Source organism: Camelina sativa, chromosome 20 (assembly GCF_000633955.1).
Source record: "Camelina sativa cultivar DH55 chromosome 20, Cs, whole genome shotgun sequence".
Taxonomy (NCBI): domain Eukaryota; kingdom Viridiplantae; phylum Streptophyta; class Magnoliopsida; order Brassicales; family Brassicaceae; genus Camelina; species Camelina sativa.
This window is the reverse complement of record NC_025704.1, coordinates 3263445-3287515: the sequence shown is the minus strand read 5'-3', so window position 1 is coordinate 3287515 and position 24071 is coordinate 3263445. Positions and strand designations below refer to the sequence as shown.

The 24071-nt window shown below is 38.2% G+C and overlaps 5 protein-coding genes across 7 annotated transcripts in view; 2 read left to right on the top strand and 3 right to left on the bottom strand.

Moving 5' to 3' along the window:
- Nucleotides 1–2348, bottom strand: part of LOC104768999 — a gene marked incomplete in the record, with an annotated part of 16254 nt that extends 13906 nt beyond the window's left edge. Inside the window, 4 exon segments of the mRNA XM_010493112.2 lie at nucleotides 7–1044; nucleotides 1152–1374; nucleotides 1474–1556; nucleotides 2105–2348. Coding sequence (XP_010491414.1) covers nucleotides 7–1044; nucleotides 1152–1341 — 1228 coding nt within the window.
- LOC104769000 lies at nucleotides 4663–11519 on the bottom strand. 3 transcript variants are annotated; one of them, XM_010493115.2, is made up of 11 exons: nucleotides 11255–11519; nucleotides 10493–10556; nucleotides 10180–10401; nucleotides 8243–10071; nucleotides 7991–8068; nucleotides 7769–7905; nucleotides 5933–7549; nucleotides 5772–5820; nucleotides 5457–5698; nucleotides 5261–5365; nucleotides 4663–5164 (listed from the first exon to the last, which is right to left on the bottom strand). In XM_010493115.2, the coding sequence occupies exons 3-11, from the start codon at nucleotides 10367–10369 to the stop codon at nucleotides 4954–4956; spliced, it is 4458 nt and encodes a 1485-aa protein (XP_010491417.1). In that variant the 5' UTR covers nucleotides 10370–10401; nucleotides 10493–10556; nucleotides 11255–11519; the 3' UTR covers nucleotides 4663–4953. The 3 variants fall into 3 exon arrangements, with proteins under 3 accessions (XP_010491417.1, XP_010491415.1, XP_010491416.1); XM_010493113.2 differs by having other exon boundaries at nucleotides 7991–10071; XM_010493114.1 differs by lacking the exon at nucleotides 11255–11519 and adding an exon at nucleotides 10904–10922 and having other exon boundaries at nucleotides 7991–10071.
- LOC104772159 (protein terminal ear1 homolog) lies at nucleotides 15299–16681 on the bottom strand. Its single transcript, XM_010496803.1, has 4 exons — nucleotides 16275–16681; nucleotides 15982–16098; nucleotides 15529–15674; nucleotides 15299–15432 (listed from the first exon to the last, which is right to left on the bottom strand). The coding sequence occupies exons 1-4, from the start codon at nucleotides 16679–16681 to the stop codon at nucleotides 15299–15301; spliced, it is 804 nt and encodes a 267-aa protein (XP_010495105.1).
- On the top strand, nucleotides 18902–23219 carry LOC104768997 (diacylglycerol kinase 1). The gene is made up of 8 exons (XM_010493109.2): nucleotides 18902–19104; nucleotides 19516–20905; nucleotides 21010–21376; nucleotides 21708–21784; nucleotides 21951–22070; nucleotides 22147–22311; nucleotides 22407–22544; nucleotides 22689–23219. The coding sequence occupies exons 2-8, from the start codon at nucleotides 19736–19738 to the stop codon at nucleotides 22836–22838; spliced, it is 2187 nt and encodes a 728-aa protein (XP_010491411.1). The 5' UTR covers nucleotides 18902–19104; nucleotides 19516–19735; the 3' UTR covers nucleotides 22839–23219.
- The window catches only part of LOC104768996 (plant intracellular Ras-group-related LRR protein 7), a 2689-nt gene continuing 2310 nt past the window's right edge, over nucleotides 23693–24071 (top strand). Inside the window, exon 1 of the mRNA XM_010493108.2 lies at nucleotides 23693–24041. Coding sequence (XP_010491410.1) covers nucleotides 23940–24041 — 102 coding nt within the window. The 5' untranslated portion in view covers nucleotides 23693–23939. The remainder of the gene's footprint in view (nucleotides 24042–24071) is intronic.

Below are 24071 nucleotides of genomic sequence, written 5' to 3'. Positions count from 1 at the left end.
TCATAAATGATTTTTCTAATTGACCAGAACCCTCCATCTGACCAAATTTCTCCTGCACTGAAATATTCCTCTCGCGGGAATCATCTTGCTGGAAATTTTCAAAACTGGACCTAATATTTGTATCTGGAACTGATGTCTGGGAGAACAACACTTTCTCCTGGTATGTCGATCTAGGGAGCATATGACTGTCCTGTCCATCACCTTGATTCAGAAATGAAGTTGGCTGATTTGTGAGAGAACTCCTGTTTGCAGAACCATGCTGCGCAGCTAACTTGTTCATCTGAACAGAAGAAAAGGCATTTTGAGGTGCATTTGTCCCACTAACGGGCATACCGTACAAGGAGGGTTCGAATTGTTGCGCCAGTAAGTTTGCCTGACCGTGCTCAGGGGTAATCATGAGCCCACTGGATGAACCTTGAACAGATGGTGAGATGCCGCGATGCATCCAGTTTGTATTTCCTGTCATAAGATCAGGCTGCCAACCATTACTTGATGCATCCTGAAGAGGAATGCCATTAATCAATGGATGAGACTGATTATCACTTGAGCGACTTCTGTTGACTGCATTTAAATTCAAAGAATTGAGCTGTCCGGCCTCTAGCTGCTGCTTTTGAAGATGTTGTTGAATTTGATATTCATGCATTTGCCTAACCATAACTTGCTGCTTTAGTAGTTGCATATCATTGAATGTCATCTGCGGCCTTGGCATAGGCTGGAGCATGCCAGGGAGCTGTGTGTTTATTTGCTGTTGACCACCAAAGAAATCATAATTAACCGGAGATTCTCCCATCTCAAACCTCATAGGAGTTTTACGAAGTTCTGGAGTAAATCCCCTCGCTGGTAACCTATCCCTACTAGATTCTACATCCATTCCCAAAAAATTTGCCCCATTCGGCATTGTCTGCAACCCAAGGTTCCCATGCATGTAACCATTTGTGAGTTGTTGGTGGTCTTGCAAAAAACTTCTCGAGATCTCGGGCCTTATAGGCTGCTGATTAAAATTCAAACCATGCTGTGAATTTGATTGACTTCTCTGAGGATCAACTGGAGTAAGAAAGAAAGCGACGTTTAAAAGCTAACAACATATGTAGCTATGAATTGAGTATAAATTGTGGAATTCATTGCTTGTCACGAGGAGACAAAATCCATACCAGATTGGTGTGTGTTATAGCTCTTGAGATTGGCAATAAGGGATGGGTCTATCTGCCTCTGGTTGCTGACTAGACCATTACTAAAACCGGGCCAGTTTGCGTCAACCACCTGAGGCTGGCGCTGGTCTTGGGATAGGCCTTCCTGTCCAAAGAAATTGTGGATCTTGTCCCCAAATTCGTTTCCAGGCATAGATTCAGCTCCTAAAAATACTTTTTTATAAATCTGGACTTGGAAAAGAAAACAGAAATGAGTTCAATATTGTGCCTCCTTTGATCTAAAGTTCGAATATGTGAAAAAACAGAATTTTAACAAATTCAACACCTTTTTCCCCGAGAACTCATATGCTACCTCCAACTGACATGCTCTGACTCATAGATTTTCCTGTTAAACAAACAAAACAGACACTGCAAAAAAAATTAAAGTTGAAATCAAAATGTGAAACAATAACATTTTGTTCAGAAGAAAGCTAAGACAAATGTTATTTTCCGCAAATAGGAATCAAAACCATATCAAATGAAAACCATCGGGCAGATTAATAACGGGTTTCAACAAGCTGAAGAACCCACAGACCAGCAAAGCTCGAGAACCGATGCAACAACCCTCAAGAACTGTTTCTTTAGATATAAAAACCGTACACTGACGTCGAAGGTGCCAAAGCCTAAGCTCCAATCAGCTTCTAAAACTCAATACAGAGAAATCCAGTAAACTACTCAAAGAGCTCGATTGCAGCTCAAAATTTCCGATTTCACCGCTACAAAACCTCTATGGCAGCTGAGAAAACTAAGCTAATCTAGCAAATTTACAGAATTTAATGGAAATCTCACGAACCCACTCGAGATCAAAATTGTCGCAAACCAATCTCACACCCCGCCCCCAATAATTGGGGAAAAAAATCAAATTTTTAAAACAAAATTAGGGTTTCAACACTGAGAAAAGAGAGATGTGAACTTACACCACTTGTGTCAACAAATGGGAACCTTAAAAAAAAAAAAGGAAAGCTTCCTTTTTTTTTTCCTTCCTCAGAATCTGTAGGGATAAAGTTTAGGGTTTTCGAATTCAAGAATTAACGAAACCAGGAGAAGAGAGAGAGAAGAGGAGAGAGATAAAGTGATCGAAAGAGAGAGAGAGAGAGCAGTGCGAAACAAATTTCAACGGCGAGCGCAGGAGGAGGAGCAAAACCGAGGTTCGGGTCCGTAGGCTCGGGTCCAAAGCAGAGATGGCTCCGTTGATTTTTAAAACTCTCTTTCCAAAAGGGAGGTTTCTCTCATTCATAGACCAGACAGAGTTGTTGTTCTATAGTGTGGGCCAACCTAAAGCATCAACACGACACCGTATTTATGCGTTTCCACATGATTAAATTGCGCAATATACTATATAGTTTGTAACTTTGTTATACGGGTGAAAATGGCCAAAATCAATCCCAACCGTTTTTATACCTAAACTTTAACACCTTGCAAATAACAACCTAAACTATATTAAAATTCAAATTTGCTACCTAATGTATATAAAATGTTGTCAATTTCAACCTCTGTTCGAACAATGTTAAATCAAAATTTAATGATGTTGAGTCAGACGGTGCGTGACTTCAACGTAGCACTGGGACTTACCAAAACTACGTCGTTTTGGTCATTTTTGGGTAATTTATAGTAAGAAATTATCAAAAATGAAGTCTTACAGCACACCCAAAAACGGACTCCAATACTCCATTTTTTGTCAAACGCTTTATTTCTTGCCACAACATACCTAAAAATGACCAAAACAACTTAGTTTTGGTCACTCCCAGTGCCATGTGGATGCCACATATCATCTGACTCAACATCGTTAAACTCTGATTTAACATTGTTCGAACATAAGTTGAAATTGACAACATTTTATATAGTTTAGGTAGCAAATTTGAATTTTAATACAGTTCAGGTTATTATTTGCAGAGTGTTGAAGTTTAAGTATAAAAAACTATTTAGCAAATAGTTGGGGTTGATTTGGGCTGTTTTCCTTTGTTATACTATTAAGCTTTGGATTGCTGTTTCGGAAAGAAAAAAAAGTACTACGCGAAGGCTTAGTTTAATTGGGATTAACACTTTACACTTATCATATTATCATAAATCTTCATGGCTTCAAAGTTATATATATCAAAAACCAAGGAATAAGGAACAATTGGAGTGTGAAAGAAAATAGATAAGTTCTCTATTATCTACTTTTCAGGTTCTTATGATAATAGCAAGCTTTATAAAATTAGATAGAGAGCCAACATTATTAATTTATTCCAGTACAAAGGGACCTTGATGAAGTTTAAAGTGGCTGGAAGGATTGGAGCCGCCCTCTAATGGCTCGAGCTGCAAAACTTGTGACACACTCTCTCTGAGTTTCAAAAGTGTTTATTGTTGACATATTCCAAAGTTCTAAATTTAATATTTTATCGAATTATTGTTAAGAAAGTATTGAAAATTGCAAAAGTCACTGTTTGTAGAAAGGAAACGAGAGAGATAAAAGAAGATACAGACAGAAACAAAGAAACCTTTTTGGTCACTATTTGTGGACAGCCCCCACAATGTACATCTTCTCTATGTCACTTCTCTCGCTCCGTGCTCCCAGAAACAAAGATTTTTGTCAAAAAAAAAGTACTAATTATCTATTGCAAAATCTATCGTCACCCAAGCCTGCCAACAATGATGGTTTCGGCTCAATAAAAACTGGAATCTGTAAAGGAGGTGCCAGAATATGGCCCTAGAGTATATAATGTAGGTTTTTTATACAACATGTTTTAAAAGAACGACAAAACCGCTAGTACCTTTCTATGAAAGATTCTTTAGCTATTAATGTGAGTTCAACTTTTCTTGTATGTTCCAAAACGTCCAAAATATCCACCGTCCTTATCGTTCACGTCATTATTTTATCAGGTTAAAAAATTAACTGGTTAAAAAGGGAATCTTCGTTTGGCCAAAAAAAGAAATTGGAAGTCTTCATGTAACATATATATAGACTGAAGAACAACACCACAGAACACTGTGCGATCGATCTAGGCGCCAAATTCATCTCATTCACGAAAAACTCCGCAGAAATTTTGCAGGTGCGTGAGATTTTTATTGCACACAAGAAAATGCTTCTGCTAACATCATATCCTTAAACTTTGAATAACTCTTCTCGCTCAACAGATTTACTTGACAACTTGGTTTGCAGATGTTAACATTGAGACTCATAGGTAAAATATTAGCATCTTCACCATTACCATTCCGTAGTTCTACTCTTTTGGGCACAGAGTGATTTCTGATGAACTATTGTTGCGTATTTGTTACAGGGTGGATGAGATATTTGCTTTGGTAGGGGAAGAAATTAGAGTTGCCTTCTAAACCTCAAAATCTGTTCCTAAGTTCAGCTTCTGGTTAAGTTTCACTGACTTTAAAGCATGACTGATTCGATTGATGTGAGAGAGAGGTCTTAGAATCTTAGCTGTGTATCGTCAGTATTGCCACTTATTGCTATGTTATGTTTACTGGATGGAAACCATAGGTGTAATTTACCTAGTGGGTTACTTTACTGAGAAATAAATATTTCTTTACTTAAGTCTGTATACAAATGGATTTAACTTACAATATTTGTGATTATGCATACAGTAACACTACACATTTAGTCGAAAATCTCCGGTTTTTTAAACAATGGAGGCCTTAACTGTTCTCAGGATTCCGACCAACTAACTCGTACCCACCCCAAAAAAAAAATAGAAAGATTTTGGGACGAGAGATATATGAAAGCAATGAATAGGGAAGATTGGCCAAAAAGTGAACTATATGGATTCATCAGTCGTTAGAGCGAGAGACACTGTACCCTGTCTGGAATATTCTGAGGCATAGGAGCTATGGTAACATATCTTTGAGGGTTTAACCTAAGTGAATTCACGGTCCGGTCCATAGATGAGGCTGGTGGGTGGAACTTCGCAAAACGATTGATCACTGCAAACTTCTCTAGATCCTGGACTTCAACTCTCAAGTCTGGAATTGTAGTTCCATTTTCTAGCCTGCAAGTAGAATCAAATGTTTATGAGATCAAGCCACCCAAATTGAGTACTCAGTTCAAACTGGAATCAATTACAAGAGAGATCTATGGTTTTTACCCTGCAAACTCAGTCTCTAATTTCCGAGTTCTACTAATGAAATCTTCAGCTGCTTTGGAGATGGAATGGTCACTAAGTTTTGCAGTTTTCGTGCTCTCAGACAACCTATATAAGAGTGGATTAGGTTCATGTCAATACACACCCCGAGCTTTGGAAAATCTCCAGCATTTAAAGGATAAAAAGAAAATATCCTTACAGGTTTGAATCGTTCCGAGGTGAAAAGCACTCACTCCTGTTGGTACCACTGGAGCTACATGCATCTCCCAGTGCAGCTCTTGCAGCATTATATGCAACAAACTCATAATTCGAGTTAGCAACCAAAGATATCACCCTAGCCGGAGGCGGGCAAAATAGTTGTTGCATGAGTTGTGTTGAATGTATAAGCCTTCTCTTTGATCTGATTAGTGGGCCATCCTCAAGTAAAGTCTCAAATTCCACCTGTAAGAACATAAGCCACTATTCAACAACTTGTACAAAGAGCAGCGATAAAACATGTAACGAGGAAACTCACTTTTTCAGCCAATCGATAAGTTGTTCTGGCCCAGTTAATCTCGTTCTCACTGTAAATAATATATATATATATATATAGAGTTAAATGCGGTAATGGGGTAATAGATATAAAAAAATGAAAAAAAAGAAAGAAATAAATATCAGTGCTCATAAGCAACTCACCTGAGCGTCTTAAGCCTCTGGGGATCCTGCATGACTTCTTTATTCCAGGATAATAATTCTGATGTGGCGGTTTTACGCTTCTTTGGCTTATCAACGTTTAGAAACTTGTCAGTAGCACTATGAAGCAATGATTCAGATGAGGGAGTCTCCAATCCTGGTGCAGAGCCTGACATTTGCTGTGTATTAGATTGCTTTGATAATTGAATAGAATGTGTACCATCAACCGCACTCCCAACATTAGACGGTTGTTCTCCTATCTTCAAGGGAGTTGATCTCCCTATATCATTCACGGGTTGCACCAGTCCATTCTTGAAAGTACCATATTGACTATACCAGGATGGAGCCATCTGAGGACTGATTTGTTGATGATCTGCTCCAGCCGAGGCTGGATAATTCTTAGTGGAGAAACTCTGAGGAACAGTTTGGCCAAAATGAGGCATGTGGTTCGTTTTGTGATTATATCCATCTCTAACTAAACCATCAGACCTTGAAGGTGATTGTTGTTCCCCTTTGAAAGCTACCTTTTGAGGATCAATAGCACTATTGTCAACTCTCTCCACAGTCATCTTGGGTGAATCGCCCTCCCCACTTCCAGCCATTTGGTCATCGAGAGGTAAGCTTTCCTTTGGAAGGTTGTTTGAAGGAAGAGAGCGGTCAAAGGATTGATGATTGCTCTGCACCACACTGGAGAACATCGGACCAACATCAGATGTTTGTTTTGCACCTGTATCTTTACTCTGTAACTCATGCATATTCATCATGTCCCTCCCACTTAATGAAACGTTTACTCCAGTTTGAGAGGATAATTGATTTGCGTTCTCCTGCCTTGAGAAGCTAACTGCTAAGTTGTTGCTAGGCAATGGATGCGGCCGTAAAATATCTGACTGAGGTTTAAATGGCTGGTTCCAAAACCGATGTTGCGGAGCTGAAATACCGGCTGGTGAGTCAGACATAATACCAGAAGAGGAACTTTGCTTAGGCGAACTGGAAGCAACCACAGGCTGAGAAGCAGACAGCATAGGAAATCCTTCGGCTAAATCTCCTGTTGTGTTGTGGGTTGTACGATTGATCAGGGAAGGTGTTTGTGCTGAATGTCCACGTTGATCAAAGTCACTACGTTCATCTCTTTCTTTCACTTGAGGGGTAGAAAACTCAGACACTGAATTAACTGGATAATTAGCAGCTGATTGTCGAGTAGGAACAGGCATCTGTTGATTTTGCTGATATCCTCTGGAATAAGGGAAACCAGAGGTAATGTTGGATCCTCCTAGGATTCCAGGAAACGATCCTTGATGAGTGGATTGGTGAGGAAAAGATTGATTAGACGCCCACGGAGCAAACCTTGATTGACTTGTTCCTCCTTTTTCAGGGCCAGTATGAAATGAATTCAATGGCTGCAAAGAATTCCGAGAAAACTGCACGTTATCAGGTGTAGGAGCTAGTTGAGATGGAGGTGCCAGCTGTAGATTAAACCCCTGAGAAGCAGATGGCTGATTATGCTGGAACTGACTACCATAGTCTGCAGAGGGTGTCGCTTCTGAAACCCCAGGAACATTTGTTTCTGATGAATTCTCTGGTGACTGGTCCACCTTGTGAAGAAGCTCAAGCATAGTCTGCCTGCACAAAAAAAAAAAATAAGAAAGGCGATTGCAAAGCACAAATTGCACCCAATCAGGGAATAAGAGCTACTTGATGACAAGTGACGAGAATTTGAGAGTTTAAGGAGACATAGTTAGGTAACTCTGTTAGTTACTTGACAAACTATCTTCAAAAACGCGTTTAAAAAGAGAACATAATTTTTAGAAAACAAACATATTTAACCTTAAGAACGAGTACCTTGACGAAGTACTCTTCACTTGATTATGCCTATCAACACTTCTGTCAGCTGAAGCAGATGTACTAGGCGAATTATCTGATCCCATGCCATTAAAAGTCTCGTTTGTACAATTCAACTCGTTTTGCGAAACATGGCCCTACCATAAAGAAGCCAAAGGAATATTAAGAATGATTCAGATTTCTAAAACATCACTTAGTTAAAACCAACTGATAAAAGTTTACCCTGTCAACTCGCATGTTCATAGCCGGCTGACCAAGAGACTTTGACTGCCCAAAATACCCTTGGTTTCCTAAAGAAACCTGCTCCAATGTGGGAGACAAATGAGAAATTTTATCATCACGAGACTCATTAGTGACATCAATATTACCCATGGGATGATACTGAAATTTGCGACTTATTGACGGCCTACTACTATCATGACCAGATTGTGTGACTCTTCCACCAGGCACCAAAGAAAAATCACGGGTATTTACCATTTCATTGGATCCAGTATTATTACTCGCATATGACTCAAGAATCTGACTGCCGTCTCTAGATTTCAGTTGAGAGATATTTCCCTGAACATCCCTCAAAGCACTAGAATTGTTTCCTGTACCAGCAATGCCAAGTCCATAGTTTTCCCTTTGCACTTGTGGATTAAGTGTGGAGTGATTCTTATGTTCAACATGAGCAGCTACATTTTGATTAGACGCAGCCTTCCAGATACCAAATCTATCTTCCATGCCCTCGTTCTTTTGAATAGAATGCGAATTATTCTGTTCATCAATACCAGAACTTGAAGAATGAAATATATTTCTAGCCATTTGACTAAGTTGACCCGTTGGCTTCTCCAATAGGCCATGATCTGAAACTTTATTTCCCTTCCCAGGCAAAGGTTGAACAGCTGCCCGAGTGGAATCACTGTGGAGTCTCTCACTTCGTGCGTTTGAAGCCTTTACACCCAAATCCTGGGCTCTACTACCAGTATGAGAATTCGTATGTGGGCCAGTATTGCTGTTAGTCCATCCATGTACTCCTGCGTCATCGCTGGATGTTTCTGCAACAGCAGATTGCATAAGAGCACTCCAACTCCCACTCTGCAAAGAGGGGCATGCATCAAAAAGGTCAGAACTACTGGACATAAGATTTCCTGTCAAGCTCATATCAGTGCTGTTTCCAAATGCCTCCCACAAATTGTCATCCGAACCAAACAAAATCTTTTCTTCCGTTGGATCTAATGTTGACGACTTCTGCAATGCATTTCTATTTTCAGGCACTTTCATAAATGATTTTTCTAATTGACCAGAACCCTCCATCTGACCAAATTTCTCCTGCACTGAAATATTCCTCTCGCGGGAATCATCTTGCTGGAAATTTTCAAAACTGGACCTAATATTTGTTTCTGGAACTGATGTCTGGGAGAATAACACTTTCTCCTGGTATGTCGATCTAGGGAGCATATGACTGTCCTGTCCATCACCTTGATTCAGAAATGAAGTTGGCTGATTTGTGAGAGAACTCCTGTTTGCAGAACCATGCTGCGCAGCTAACTTGTTCATCTGAACAGGAGAAAAGGCATTTTGAGGTGCATTTGTCCCACTAACGGGCATACCGTACAAGGAGGGTTCGAATTGTTGCGCCAGTAAGTTTGTCTGACCGTGCTCAGGGGTAATCATGAGCCCACTGGATGAACCTTGAACAGATGGTGAGATGCCGCGATGCATCCAGTTTGTATTTCCTGTCATAAGATCAGGCTGCCAACCATTACTTGATGCATCCTGAAGAGGAATGCCATTAATCAATGGATGAGACTGATTATCACTTGAGCGACTTCTGTTGACTGCATTTAAATTCAAAGAATTGAGCTGTCCGGCTTCTAGCTGCTGCTTTTGAAGATGTTGTTGAATTTGATAGTCATGCATTTGCCTAACCATAACTTGCTGCTTTAGTAGTTGCATATCATTGAATGTCATCTGCGGCCTTGGCATAGGCTGGAGCATGCCAGGGAGCTGTGTGTTTATTTGCTGTTGACCACCAAAGAAATCATAATTAACCGGAGATTCTCCCATCTCAAACCTCATAGGAATTTTACGAAGTTCTGGAGTAAATCCCCTCGCAGGTAACCTATCCCTATTAGATTGTACATCCATTCCTAAAAAATTTGCGCCATTTGGCATTGTCTGCAACCCGAGGTTCCCATGCATGTAACCATTTGTGAGTTGTTGGTGTTCTTGCAACAAACTTCTTGAGATCTCGGACCTTATAGGCTGCTGAGGAAAATTCAATCCATGCTGTGAATTTGATTGACTTCTCTGAGGATCAACTGGAGTAAGAAAGAAAGCGACGTTTAAAAGCTAACACCATATGTAGCTATGAATTGAGTATAAGTTGTGGAATTCATTGCTTGTAACGGAGGAGACAAAATACATACCAGATTGGTGTGTGTTATAGCTCTTGAGATTGGCAATAAGGGATGGGTCTATCTGCCTCTGGTTGCTGACTAGACCATTACTAAAACCAGGCCAGTTTGCGTCAACCACCTGAGGCTGGCGCTGGTCTTGCGATAGGCCTTCCTGTCCAAAGAAATTGTGGATCTTGTCCCCAAATTCGTTTCCAGGCATAGATTCAGCTCCTATAAACACTTTTTATATATCTGGACTTGGAAAAGAAAACAGAAATGAGTTCAATATTGTGCCTCCTTTGATCTAAAGTTCGAATATGTGAAAAACAGATTATCTAAACACCTTTTCCCCGAGAACTCATGAGCTACCTCCAACTGACATGCTCCGACTACTCAAACAGCTTTTCCTGTTTAACAAACAAAACAGACACAGCAAAATTTAAAGTTGAACTCAAAATGTATTGGTTCAGAAGAAAGCTATAAAACAAAAGTTATTTTTGCAAATAGGAAACAGAACCACGTTCAAATGAACACGATCGGGGTAAAGATTTTAAACTGGAGAATCGATTCAAACGCCCTCAAGGTTATGAGGAAACCTAAATCAGAACTGTTTCGTTACAAAATAAAACAGTACACACTAACGTCTAAGGTGCCAAAGCCTAAGGTCTAATCATCGTCTGAAACTCAATACACATGGAAATCCAGTAAACTACTCAAAGAGCTCATTTGCAGTAAATGTCAGCAAGATCCTTACACAAACTGAAAACATTCCAATTTCACAGCTACAAACCCTCCATGGCAGCTGAAGAAATTAAGCTAATCTAACAAAATTTACAGAATTTAATGGGAAATCTCGCGAATCGCACTCGAGATCAAAGTTGCCGCAAACTAATCTCACCCACCCAAAAATCGAAAAGCTCATGGTGGGCATTACAACAACCGAGAATTCAATCAAGCTCAAACAAGACACTTCTTACTGACACAGTGACACCCCGCCCCACAATAATTGGGGGAAAAAAATCGTTTCTTTATAACAAATAATTAGGGTTTCAACAATGAGAAAAGAGAGAGAGAGAGAGAGAGAGAGAGAGAGATGTGAACTTACACCACTTGTTTCACGTTTATTAGCCTTACAACAACAAATGGGAACCTTAAAAGAAAAGGAAAGCTTCCTTTTTTTTTCCTTCCTGAGAATCTGTAGGGATAAAGTTTTAGGGTTTTCGAATTCAAGAATTAACGAAACCAGGGGAAGAGAGAGAGAGAGATAAAGTGATCGAAATAGAGAGAGAGCAGTGCGAAGCGAAACAAATTTCAACGGCGAGCGCAGGAGGAGGAGCAAAACCGAGGTTCGGGTCAATAGGCTCGGGTCCAAAGCAGAGATGGCTCCGTTGATTTTTAAAACTCTCTTTCCAAAAGGGAGGGTTCTCTCATTCATAGACCAGACAGAGATTTGTTGTTCTAGTGTGGGCCACTGATAAGACCATTACAACCAAACCCACACCTAAACCTCGATACGACATCGTTGTATTGCGTTTCCACATGATTAAATTGTGCAAAAGTTTGTTACTTTGTTTCCTAAGCTTTGGATTGCTGTGTCGGAAAAAAGAAGAGTGCTACGCGAAGACTTAGTTTAACTGGGATTAACACTTTACACTTTCATATTTATATGTATCTAATCTAGAGATAACTTGGGAGTTAATATTATCATAAATCTTCATGCTTTCAAAGTTATATCTATCTAAAAACCATGGAATAAGGATCCATGGGAGTGATACCACTGGGAGGTGATGACCGGTATGCTGATGGACTGGGTCTCTGGCTCGCTTCGCGATATTGACATCTTTTCTATTCATTCATGAGGAGTTCATTTTGTTTGGAAAATTCTTTTGATTAAACTGTTGCATAAGATGTAAAAATGCTATTTTTTTTTTAATCTAATATAACATATTTTCAAAAAAAAAAAAGGATCCATTAGAGTATGAACAAAAAAAGTTGAAAAGTTATCTAAGAGCATCATTACTGGAGAGAACTTGTTCATCGTTGCTCAAAGAAAAACAAAATAATATTTTAATATATGACTAGTAAGAAACTGACATGTGTTGAAAAATATTCAGTAACATTTCTTTCCCAGTAACTTCAACAACGTTTCTTCTCTTTCTCTCCTGTTTTTATTTTTTATTAGATTTTATTAAAAGAATTTGGGAAAGCAAACAATTGTAATGATGGTCTAATATCTACTCTTCTGGTTTTAATTCATTTTAAGTAATAGCAAGCTTTACAAAATTAGATAGAGAGCCCACATGGCCACATTATTCCTAGTACAAAGGGGCCTTGATGAAGTCAAGTGGCTGGAAGGATTGGAGCCCCCCTCTAATGGCTCGAGCTGCAAAACTTGTGACAACCTGTCTCTCAGTTTCAAAAGTCTTTATTGTTGAGATAATTCTTGGCGTCGGTTCACTTATTGACTTGTGTAGCTTTCACTCTCTTCTTTGTTTTTTTTTTTTGGCTCAACATCAACTCTTCATTAACCAAAGGAATACATCCAAATTCATGATACATAAAATTCCCCTCCATAGAATTAAACCAAATGCAATGGTTCGATCTAGTATCACCCTGAAACACTAGCGGATCCAACGCTACCTGACCGAGAAACCATTGCATTTTTTAACCACGATGAGATAGATAACACTCTACAACTCAGAGTGAAATCATCTCTTAAACCACCTAAAATTAACCCTATGATACGAAAACAACTACTAACACAGAAATAACCAAAATCTATACTGAAGGTCAAAAATAAATCCAAGCTATTTGAACCTCATGATATGCATGTAGTTCTTGTTCCAATAGCATCAACACCCAGAGGCGCAACATCAGCAAGACTTGGTTTCTCCGGCTTTCATTGCTCCGATCCTAAACCAAAAAACGGACAAATATCCAACTGACCCGGCCAAAGAATGCAAAACAAAACCAACAAAATTCGAGACTTCTCCAAACAATCACTCAAAGCCCATAATGCTAATCACCTAATGATAAGATTGAAACACAGATTAGCAAATCTTCACCTAACAATGCATTTCCGGATTGGCCACATCGCATCTGCCTGTTGTCTCACTTCTTAGCCGGACTGAAACCAAAGGTTGAGGAAGCTCTCAAGAACACCAGCTTCGAGGATAATCTCAAATCTCGGCCACCGACATCCAACGGATCCTCCCCAACAACCGGTCGACACTAGAACTCGTACTCCACCGAAAGCCTCTGGGTAGCTAGGATCTCCGGCGAAGAGATGGGGAAGCAGAGGGCGCGATTCCGGAACCCAGATCCGTCGCCCCGAAACTGCTAAGAAAGTCGCCCGAAGCAGCTTCGAACCGCCACCAATCTCCCGGAGAGGAGAGACGAGCCGAGATCTCTCTCCGTTACATCCGCCATCGCACTGTATCGACGCAACAGAGGAGTGACTCCTCGCAATGCCAGAGAAGAGGAGGACGAGTCATTTTACCCTACCACTACAATAGAAGAAAAGAAGACGAAACTAAGCCCTCTCACACCGCCGGCGAAGCTTCAGGCGGCGGAAAGGCAAACGGAACAGAGAGGCGGCGCTCTGGAAAACTAGGGTTTTGAGAGAAACTTGTCGCTTTTTTTTTATTGTTTTTTGACAAGTGTTTGTTTTGTAATGTATTGGTTAGATTTCTTCTTTGTTTTGTTTCGGCTAAGTTGTAATGATTAGTTATATTTTGGTTCCTCTTCTTTCTTTGACACTCTGAGCGGTGTTTTTGGCGACTTTAGTTGAAACCAACTTTCTGATTAAACAAGTCAGTCTCTCATACCTAACCTAAGTGTAGTGATGATGACATTAGGCTGTCCGAGACAGGTGAACTGAGTGTGTGTACTACTGTACCCATACGGCCATATCCATTTGAAGGTTTCCCGTCTCATTCCCAAATCTGTTGTAATAAGTAATAACTACTGACATTGTACAGTTTTTCAAAAAAAAAAAAAAAAAATCAAAATCAAAGTTTTCCAAAACTATGCGAATTTTTTCCTAATAATATCTGGTTTTTATCCAATCCCAAATTAGCAAGAATATTGTAACTTCATATATATATTTCAAAGTTCTGAACTTAATATTTATCGAATTATCGGAACTTAATATTTATCGAATTATCGTTAATAGTCTTGAAAATTGCAAAAGTCAGTACTGTATTTGTAAAAAGAAAACGAGAGAGATAAAGAAGATACAGACAGAAAAAACAAAGAAACCTTTTTAGTCACTATTTGTAGACAGCCCCCACAATGTACATCTTCTCTATGTCACTTCTCTCGCTCCATGTTCCAAGAAACGAAGATTTTTGTCAAAAAAGTACTAATTATCTATTGCAAAATCTATCGTCACCCAAGCCTGCCAACAATGATGGTTTCGGCTCAATAAAAACTGGAATCTGTAAAGGAGGTGCCAGAATATGGCCCTAGAGTATATAATGTAGGTTTTTTATACAACATGTTTTAAAAGAACGACAAAACCGCTAGTACCTTTCTATGAAAGATTATTTAGTTATTAAATGTGAGTTCAAATAAAATAAGCAACTTTTCTCGTAATATCCAAAATATCGACCGTTGTTAGCAACTTTTCTCGTCATTTCTTTCTATGTTGTTAATCTGTTATCAGGTTAGAAAATTAACTGGTTAAAACGGAAATCTTCGTTTGGCGAAAAAAAATAAAATGGAAATCTTCATATGTATAACTGTCTTCTCTACTAGCTCTAGTGATGTATATGATTCCATTTTCAAATACAAATTCAACCAAATTTCTGAAATTGAGAATAATCTTCATAATAGCAAACAAAAACAAAAACAAAAAAAGAAGAAGAGAAAAAGATATATTAAACATAAACAGTTCAACAAGTTAGAGAGATAGAGAAACAAATTAGTAGACCCTTCAACATATCAGTAACACTAACAAAAAGTCAAGACTCACACACATCAAAAACCAAATCCAAAACTAAACCTTTCGGAGTTTTCACTTGGATTTGGTTCGGTGTCTGAGTCTTTACTTTTCCAACCGAGTACCATGTTCACCGTCACATACACTTTTCTTTATTCATAATGGCAAATATATGTAGCCATGATATATGAAAAGACTAAACCGAGCTCACTGGTTCGGTGCGTTACCGACCATTGTGGTTTGAACCATAGTCTTCCCTCCGCTGCGTGCTGGGCTGAAGCATACTGCACTATACGCCTCATCCGGATATGTCATATCCTTGAAACGTCTCACCAGCTCATCTTTGCCCTACACAAGTGTTACAATCAGAATAAGATTGGTATAAATAAAATATACAGATATGTGTAATAAATATGTAGAGGTATAGGAGTGGAGACTCACCTGAATCTTAGCAGAAGTAATCTCAAGCACTTTTGATGAGTAGAAATGGCTCCAGTGCTTGTGGTTACAAGCAGCCTTAAACTTGGACACTGCTTTTGCATTTGTGAAGTTCACGAATGCATACCCTTTGTTCATTGTAGTCCTGTTAAATTTGGTACCATTCATGTGGGTAATGTTATGATCAAGTGAAGATAATAAGTTGACTAGTAACATTGTTATATTACGAATACATTCATGCAGAATAAAAAATTGCAAGATGTTAGTTACAGGGGTTACATCATATATATTCAATGATTATAGATTATGATTTCCAAGATTTTTATAGCATCATTTCGTTTCTACTCTTACTTACACACGTATATATATATATATATATATATATGACGATCAAAACAAAGATGAATAACGAATAAAGGATTTAATGATAAACTTAAAACTTAAAAACTTACTTGAAGTCAATAGGGATATACAAGAAATCATAAGCAGAGATTGATGACTCATCATTTTTATCACTTCCGTTAGCTTCATCACAGTGTTTATCCATGTACTCAATCATCATCTCTCTTCTGCAAACATTGTAAACCATAAACTTCACCATATGCCTCATCATTTAATCACCGCAACTAAAAATTAAATGAAATGGTAACACTTTTTCTAAAAACTATATATATATATATATATATATAATCTACTGGTTATGAAGGAATTATATAGACTACTAAGAAGTTATATATATACGCACGTGTATCGGTTTGGTATGTTACGAAGCATGACGGTGGTGATGTGATCGTCATTAGATTCAACTTCGTGTGATGTCTTCCTAACCCATGCAAGCTTCTTATCTCGTCCGTAACTTCTCCGGCCAAAAATTCTTCTGCTACTAGCCCGCGGAAGGGTGAGCTCTTGGCTAGGGTTTGGAGGAAGTTCGTGTGTAGACACAAACTGATTCGGGTTAGGGTGACTATACCAAAGCGGGTAATACACCCATACTGATGGAGGAGGAGGAGGAGGGAAGTTGCCGCCGGAGATGAAGTATATGTACGGTGGCGCACAGAAGTAGTAGCTACTGTGAGGAAAGAAGGACTGTGTGGGCGGCTGCGGAGATTGTCTAGCAACGACGGTGACGTCGTTATCATCGGGAGAAGCCATTGGAGGCGGTTTAGAGGTGAAGAGAAGGAATGATTTTGGTTGAGTATATATATTACTGTTTGGTAATAATAAGAAACAGATTTGATGATGCCTAGAAGATCCGAAGAGCTGTCTACTACTACTCCAAGCATCATGATTTCATTGTGTCAGTAGATATGTACCGTCCGATTTGGTTAACTTTGTTTTAACTTCTCTCCAGCCTCGAGATCCGTGAGGGATCAGTACATTAATCTTGATCAAACTAGCTTCGTCGATATGACTAGAAAAAATGATTACCGTTTATTATTTTCTTTTGGCTTAGAAACCGACTATAGTAGTAGTTTTAAGTGTTGGAAAGGAACACACTGGTTCAGTTCAAATTTGCAAAATCATATACTAGTATCTACTAGATTTGCAAAATCATATAGTATCTAGTAGTATATATAGCTGTACTCGAAGTGTCCTTTTTTGAAAGGACATCTAGACTATGTCATAAAGATTTTTTTGACATATTGCATATAGATTAAGAAAATTATATAAATTTCTATTTTACCTTTTATAAATACACTAAAACAATTTCTCTTTCTAATCAATAAATTAAAATAGTAGGAATAAAAATGAGATTTAATATTAAAAGTTGCATTGAAAATATAAAATAACACTCTTTTTGTAATAAAAAAACTGTGTCAAAATGACACTATTTATAAAATAGAGGAAATATTTTTGTAATAACAAAAAGGTGTTAAAAAAAATATATATATATATATATACATATATATATATATGTCTATTTATTAGCAATCAAAAAATTTAGTCGAAACTGTGGAGTCCATATTGTGAAGAATTACTTAGACCATTTCCCATACATGTTGTTTCTACAAGTCGTATCTGTTTTCAGTTAAAAAGTAAAATGAAAATTAGGTTGATATGAGAAGACTGATCAATTTCATATATAAAATAACGGAGTAAAATCGTGTTGATACATTTTCTTTGACCTAATTTTATGGTTCATATAACTTGGATTTAGGAAAATGATGATAATAAGCAGCTAGCCGTGTCGATATTTGTGATGGACATGTTGCATATTGAAGCAAATAATGATAGCGGGATGAAGAAAAAGTCATAAAACTATCATGACTTAGATTTATTAGAGCAATTTTGTGCAATTATAAAATATATTTCTGTTGTCTCTAATAAATTGGTGTTTTAGAGAAATTTTTTTAATCCTCGAAAAATTGATTTTGTAAATATTTTTAATATCAGAAAGGTGAAAAAGTGAAAAAATAGATAAAATGTCAGAAAAATGAATCATCATACATGTTTGAGATGACTAAAAAATAATAATAAAAAATCATCAAAAAAAGAAATAATAAATTAATCATATATATCACTGTCTTAATATGTAGGAAAAATCCTAAACATCAAACTATCAGGAATAGAAAAAATACTAACATTCAGTATCTATTATTTGTCTTAACTTCTAAAATATAAATCATAACTTGTAAGTAAATGTGAGTGGTAGCGCTGCACTGCAGTACCACTCGATAAAACACGTATTACTAATTTACCAACCATAGGAAAAATGCATGTTTAGGACTTAGGAGGATCCCGTATTTTTGAACTAGGTTAAATCGAGTAAGACATATATACTTGATCCAAAGTTCGAGCATAGGAGAAAACTGACATTGACATATATTTATATATTGTTAAGACAAATATAACAATTTGATAATTTATGTACAAGTACATACATTGTGAATTTTTAAGTTTTCCTTTTTTTTAGTCTTCTTCTTCTTTTTTTCCTTTTTTTTTTTGATTTATTCCAACATCTTACCAAAAAAATATCACACCTTGGCTGCCATGCCACAAATTCCAGATTTAGACAATTTTTTCTTTAATTGTTTTTTTTTAAGTGGGTCATTGTCATCCATGCTGAAGTAATTTCCGAAATCGTGGCATGAAAATAATGGGATGGGCCTGGGCCCTTTGCCGACAAAAAAAAGAGTAAAGCCACGTGGCTACCTGAAACTAGAGATTCATCAATTATCCGACGTGGCCGAGCCGTGTAAAACGGATACAATAGATTTGATTAAAAGAAAAGAAAACCATCTCTTTCTTCGTCCCCAGAAGAATCTTTCTCTTTCTTATTTGCTTTTGCTTGCTGCTTCTCAATAATATATACACATAAGTCCGATCGAATAAATCAAAAACTAAGATCCCTTTTTTTAATTTTAATCGAATTAGAAAAAACTCAAAAGAGAGATTGAGCATCTGCTTTTTTCAAAAACAACACAAATTAAAGAAAAAAAATTTGGATTTTGGGGAATTTTTTTTTTGCTTCGTGCTTGGTGCCCTCGATTCTTCTGGGCTTCGCATCGGCTTGCTCGATTTCTTTCTTATTTGATCATCTCTTACTTCTTCTTCATCTTCTCTCGCTTTTGGAGGTTAGGGTTTCTCTGCCCCTTCTTTTTTTTTTTTTAATATTTTATATATTCTAGATTATATTAATTTTTCTTATATTTCCATTGGATCTTCGCAGTCTATGTCCACTTTTTTAATTGGAGGATTTTTGGAATTTTGTGATCTGAGTTTGATTTTTTCCCTGAGTTTGATTTTTTCACTTGAGCTCGAGTTTGATATTAAGAAGGTGTTGTCCAAGCTTGATTAAGATTGTTCGATTATAATCTGAATCTGAGTCAATAACTCAATATTACAATTAGTAAAGTCTAGAATCTGAGCAAAGAGAGAATTATATATATCTAGTAGTGATTTTTTTATAACATTGGTGCATCTGTGATGCAATGTTTCTTATGAAAACGATCGTCTCTTAACGTTTTATATGGTTGAATGTACAGGGCAGAAGAGTTTTGTGTTCTATTGTTGAACTGTGATTGTTGTCATCTGCGAGTTAGCTTGTTCTGAGCGTATCAAGATTTTGATGGATGATGAGGATATGGAATCTGAAGAAGATTTTTTGATGACCTGTGTGTGGACCTGACCAAGACAGGAATCTTGTGGGGCTTCTTTTAGTCAAGCACGGAACTTCAGGAATTTTCTTACTTGTAGGGTTGCAACATGGATGACGATGGAGAACTGGGGATGTTTTTTCCTAATTGGAACAGCAAGAATCCAGCTGAATCGTTCGAGTCTCGCGGTTTAATGTTCTCTTGTTTTGTTGCTGCCCTTGTTGGTATTTTGACCATCGCTTACACAGCTTTTCAATGGCGAAGAAACATCAACTTAAGTTGGACGAAAGCTATAGCCAGATCAAAGAAAAACCCAAAGGCACGACATAAGGTTCCTGTTGCTCCACATAGCTGGGAACCCGACCCTATATCTCGTGCCAAGAACTTGAACTGTTGTGTATGCTTCAAGTCCATGTCGCCATCTCAGGCAATTGTAGCTTCTGAAAGTGTTTTCCACAGGTGCTCAATCTGTGGAGCAGCTGCCCATTTTAACTGTTCTTCAAGTGCGGCTAAAGATTGCAAATGTGTCTCCATGACTGGATATGAGCATGTGGTGCACCAGTGGGCAGTGCGCTGGACAGAAGGTGCTGATCAGCCTGATGACTCCTCGTTTTGTAGCTACTGCGACGAGTCGTGTAGTAGCTCCTTTCTTGGCGGTTCTCCTATTTGGTGCTGCTTGTGGTGTCAACGTCTTGTGCATGTTGACTGTCACAGTAACATGTCGAATGAAACTGGTGACATTTGTGATTTAGGCCCGCTTAGAAGGTTAATATTGTGCCCTCTCTACGTTAAGGAATTGACACGGAATCCCTCTGGAGGATTTCTGAGCACAATCACGCACGGTGCTAATGAACTTGCATCAACCGCCCTTGCCAGTATCAGGAGTCAAAGCAAAAAATACAAGCAAGCTAATGAAACTTCAGCTGACACAGGTAATAGTGGTAGCAATTGCGATGAATCGACAGAAAGCACAGCTGAGACAGGCCCAACTGTTAATGGCTCCCATGCCATGCTTGAAAATACTATCACTGTTATGAATGGTGATTCTTCTCACGGGGACAGTGATAGCAATGGCAAGCTGGAAAAGAAGCCCAGTGTTAAGAGAAGCGGGTCTCTTGGTCAGAAGGAATATCATGCACTAAGGTCGAAACTTAAGTATGAGCTAGCTGATTTGCCTTCAGATGCAAGACCGTTGTTGGTTTTTATAAATAAAAAGAGTGGTGCTCAACGAGGTGATTCTCTTCGTCAACGCCTTCATCTTCTTCTAAATCCCGTGCAGGTAGATTATGCTGTCTGGAAAACTCGTTACAGACTTTATCACATTTGTAATGCTTTATCATATTCTGTGGTCTTTACGTTTATTAATGGAGCCATATCTTGCAGGTTTGTGAATTGAGTTCTGTGCAGGGACCAGAAGTGGGGCTTTTCCTCTTCAGGAAGGTTCCTCACTTTAGAGTTCTTGTTTGTGGTGGAGATGGCACTGCTGGTTGGGTATTAGATGCAATAGAGAAACAGAATTTCGTCTCTCCTCCTGCAGTTGCTATCCTGCCTGCTGGAACCGGGAATGATCTATCCCGAGTATTAAATTGGGGTGGTGGTTTGGGCTCTGTTGAGAGACAAGGAGGCTTGTCTACAGTATTACAAAACATAGAGCATGCTGCAGTCACTGTTCTTGATCGTTGGAAAGTATCGATTTCGAATCAACAAGGAAAGCAACTTCTGGCGCCAAAATATATGAACAATTATATAGGTCAGTTAAATTCAATACCTCTAAGTGAATAACTTCGAAGCTTTGCTTTCAAAACCTCTAGGTGTACTCAACAACCTATCTGATCTCAGTTCCATAGTCCTTTTCCCGTACATAATACTATTATGAGGACTCATCTCTGGGTTAAAAATATTTACAGTTAACATGGCAATTTGCGTTTCAAGTCTATATAGTAAAATTGTATTATTATGTAGACTCTCTTCATGAGGGCTAGTTTGAACCATTCCGGTTGTGTATATTACTATCTTTGTAAATGATATGACTGCTATCTTGAAACCCATAGCCTATAAGTGTTGCTAATCGCCTATAACAGGGGTTGGGTGTGATGCGAAGGTCGCCCTTGAGATTCACAATCTACGGGAGGAGAATCCAGAGAGATTTTATAGCCAGGTAACCAAATAAACATGAATTGATAAAATTTTGATATAACCTTACGACAACTGTATTTCTACATTTCATACTCATGAATCATGATTTAACTGGCATATACTGTAGAGAAGCTGTATTGATAATATGTAGTCCTTGAAACTGATATTTGTATGGTCTCCGTGTGCAGTTTATGAACAAAGTCCTCTATGCCAGAGAAGGTGCAAGGAGTATAATGGACAGAACATTCGAAGATTTCCCTTGGCAAGTTCGCGTTGAGGTGGATGGTGTTGACATCGAGGTTCCTGAGGTGAGTCACAGATACCTTACAGATAAACCCCGCGTGATAATTAGTGTTCTAACTTCTATATGCTAAATCTTTGAAGGATGGGGAAGGAATACTTGTTGCAAACATTGGGAGTTACATGGGAGGGGTGGATTTATGGCAGAACGAAGATGAAACATATGAAAACTTTGATCCACAATCAATGCACGACAAGATAGTGGAAGTCGTGAGTATATCTGGAACATGGCACCTTGGAAAGCTTCAGGTTATATTTGCGTTCTATCTGATCTGTAGACACATCTGACTGCTTACCCTGAATACTAAGATCAATTGATTTTTGTTTGTTTTCACACCTTTCAGGTCGGGTTGTCTCGTGCGAGAAGGCTAGCTCAGGGGCAATCAGTCAAGATACAACTTTGTGCGCCGTTACCTGTGCAAATTGATGGAGAACCTTGGTTTCAGCAACCATGTACCTTAAACATATCTCACCATGGCCAGGTTCTTCACTCCACTTCTTCCCTAACTAAGCTTTTAGATTGGAACAAGTAGTCTTTTGTTTTTCCATAACTCCGCCAAAAGCTCGAAACATTTGTTATTGCTAAACTGATATTTTTCTCTCGCTTATCTTCACTTTTGCAACAGGCTTTCATGCTAAAGAGAGCTGCGGAGGAGCCACTGGGTCATGCAGCGGCTATAATCACAGATGTTCTAGAGAATGCAGAAACCAATCAAGTGATAAACGCTTCACAGAAACGAACACTGCTTCAAGAAATGGCTCTACGGCTAACTTAAAACAGAGTAAAAAATGAAAAGACGAAAAGACAAAACTATCAGTGGTTAGTTTATTGACTTGTTGTCTCGTCAGAATGTTTACAAAATATGTGTATTTTACATATCTCGTACTTGTACAAACTGTCTAACTAAGGAGCGTTAGATAGTTATGGTTTGGAGATCGAAATCGGCTGGATGAATGAAAAAGCGGGTTCTGTGTGATATTAGGAAAAAAAGGAAGAAGGAACCAAAAAATGGATTCTGGTTCCAAGATTTTTGGGTGTTGTGATAGTGTAGTGTCAAGTTTCACATGAATGAAACTGATACAAAGCTTATTAAAATTATTGATCTTTGTCTTTCGATGAGTTCTTCTTATATATATCAATATAATTTTTAGGAGAATCATGTGTAGTATGGATATTTTTAGATGAAGTCTGTTCTTAACTTTGTGACAACGCATTTTGGCTATTCATATGAAATCGGTTCTCTGGTCTGAATTTGATTTATTAAATGTGGAGTTAATCGGAAGAAATATAAGCCTGTTGCTTGAGGAAGGGGTTAACGAAAAAACTAAACAAAGGAGACTTCTTGTAATAACAACAAAATGGTCTACATTTAAACTTAATACTAGTAACATTTAAGATTCAAGACAAGAGAGACAAAATTGAGTCGTTGGTTTCAGTAAATAAACAACAAATTCGAGGAACAAAATTGGTTGACTCGAAAAAAATGAGCCTTGGGGCGCGGTAGAAATCGTCGAGGAAGGATCATCGATGTAAGAGTTTGTATTTGAGTTTTTTTACCTACCGGTCTTCGCGTTTCCAATTTATACTGTAGTATTTTTGTAATTTACCTATATACCCGCGAGAGAGAGAGAGAGAGAGAGAGAGAGAGAGAGAGAAAGACCTTGACCCTCACCTAAACCTCCAAAAACTAGAATTGGTGAAAAGTTTTTGACCAAAAAAGTTTGATATCCTTTTTAGCAATCATCCCAGATTCCTCTTTGAAACTTTCTGGGTTTGGAGATTTTCTTCAATCATTTCTTATTATAATAATCATCTATTCAAAACAAAAACAAAAAATCTACTGCGACGACGATCGGCGAAGAATCAACACAAAAGAATGGGGTGTTGCGCGAGCAATACAGCTGGAGGTTCTAAGGCTAATCGGATCTCACGGTGGCGATCTACCGGCATTGTTGGTCTCCGCGACTCCAAATTGAAGGTAAAGCTGGAAAATTTCGATATGATTAAA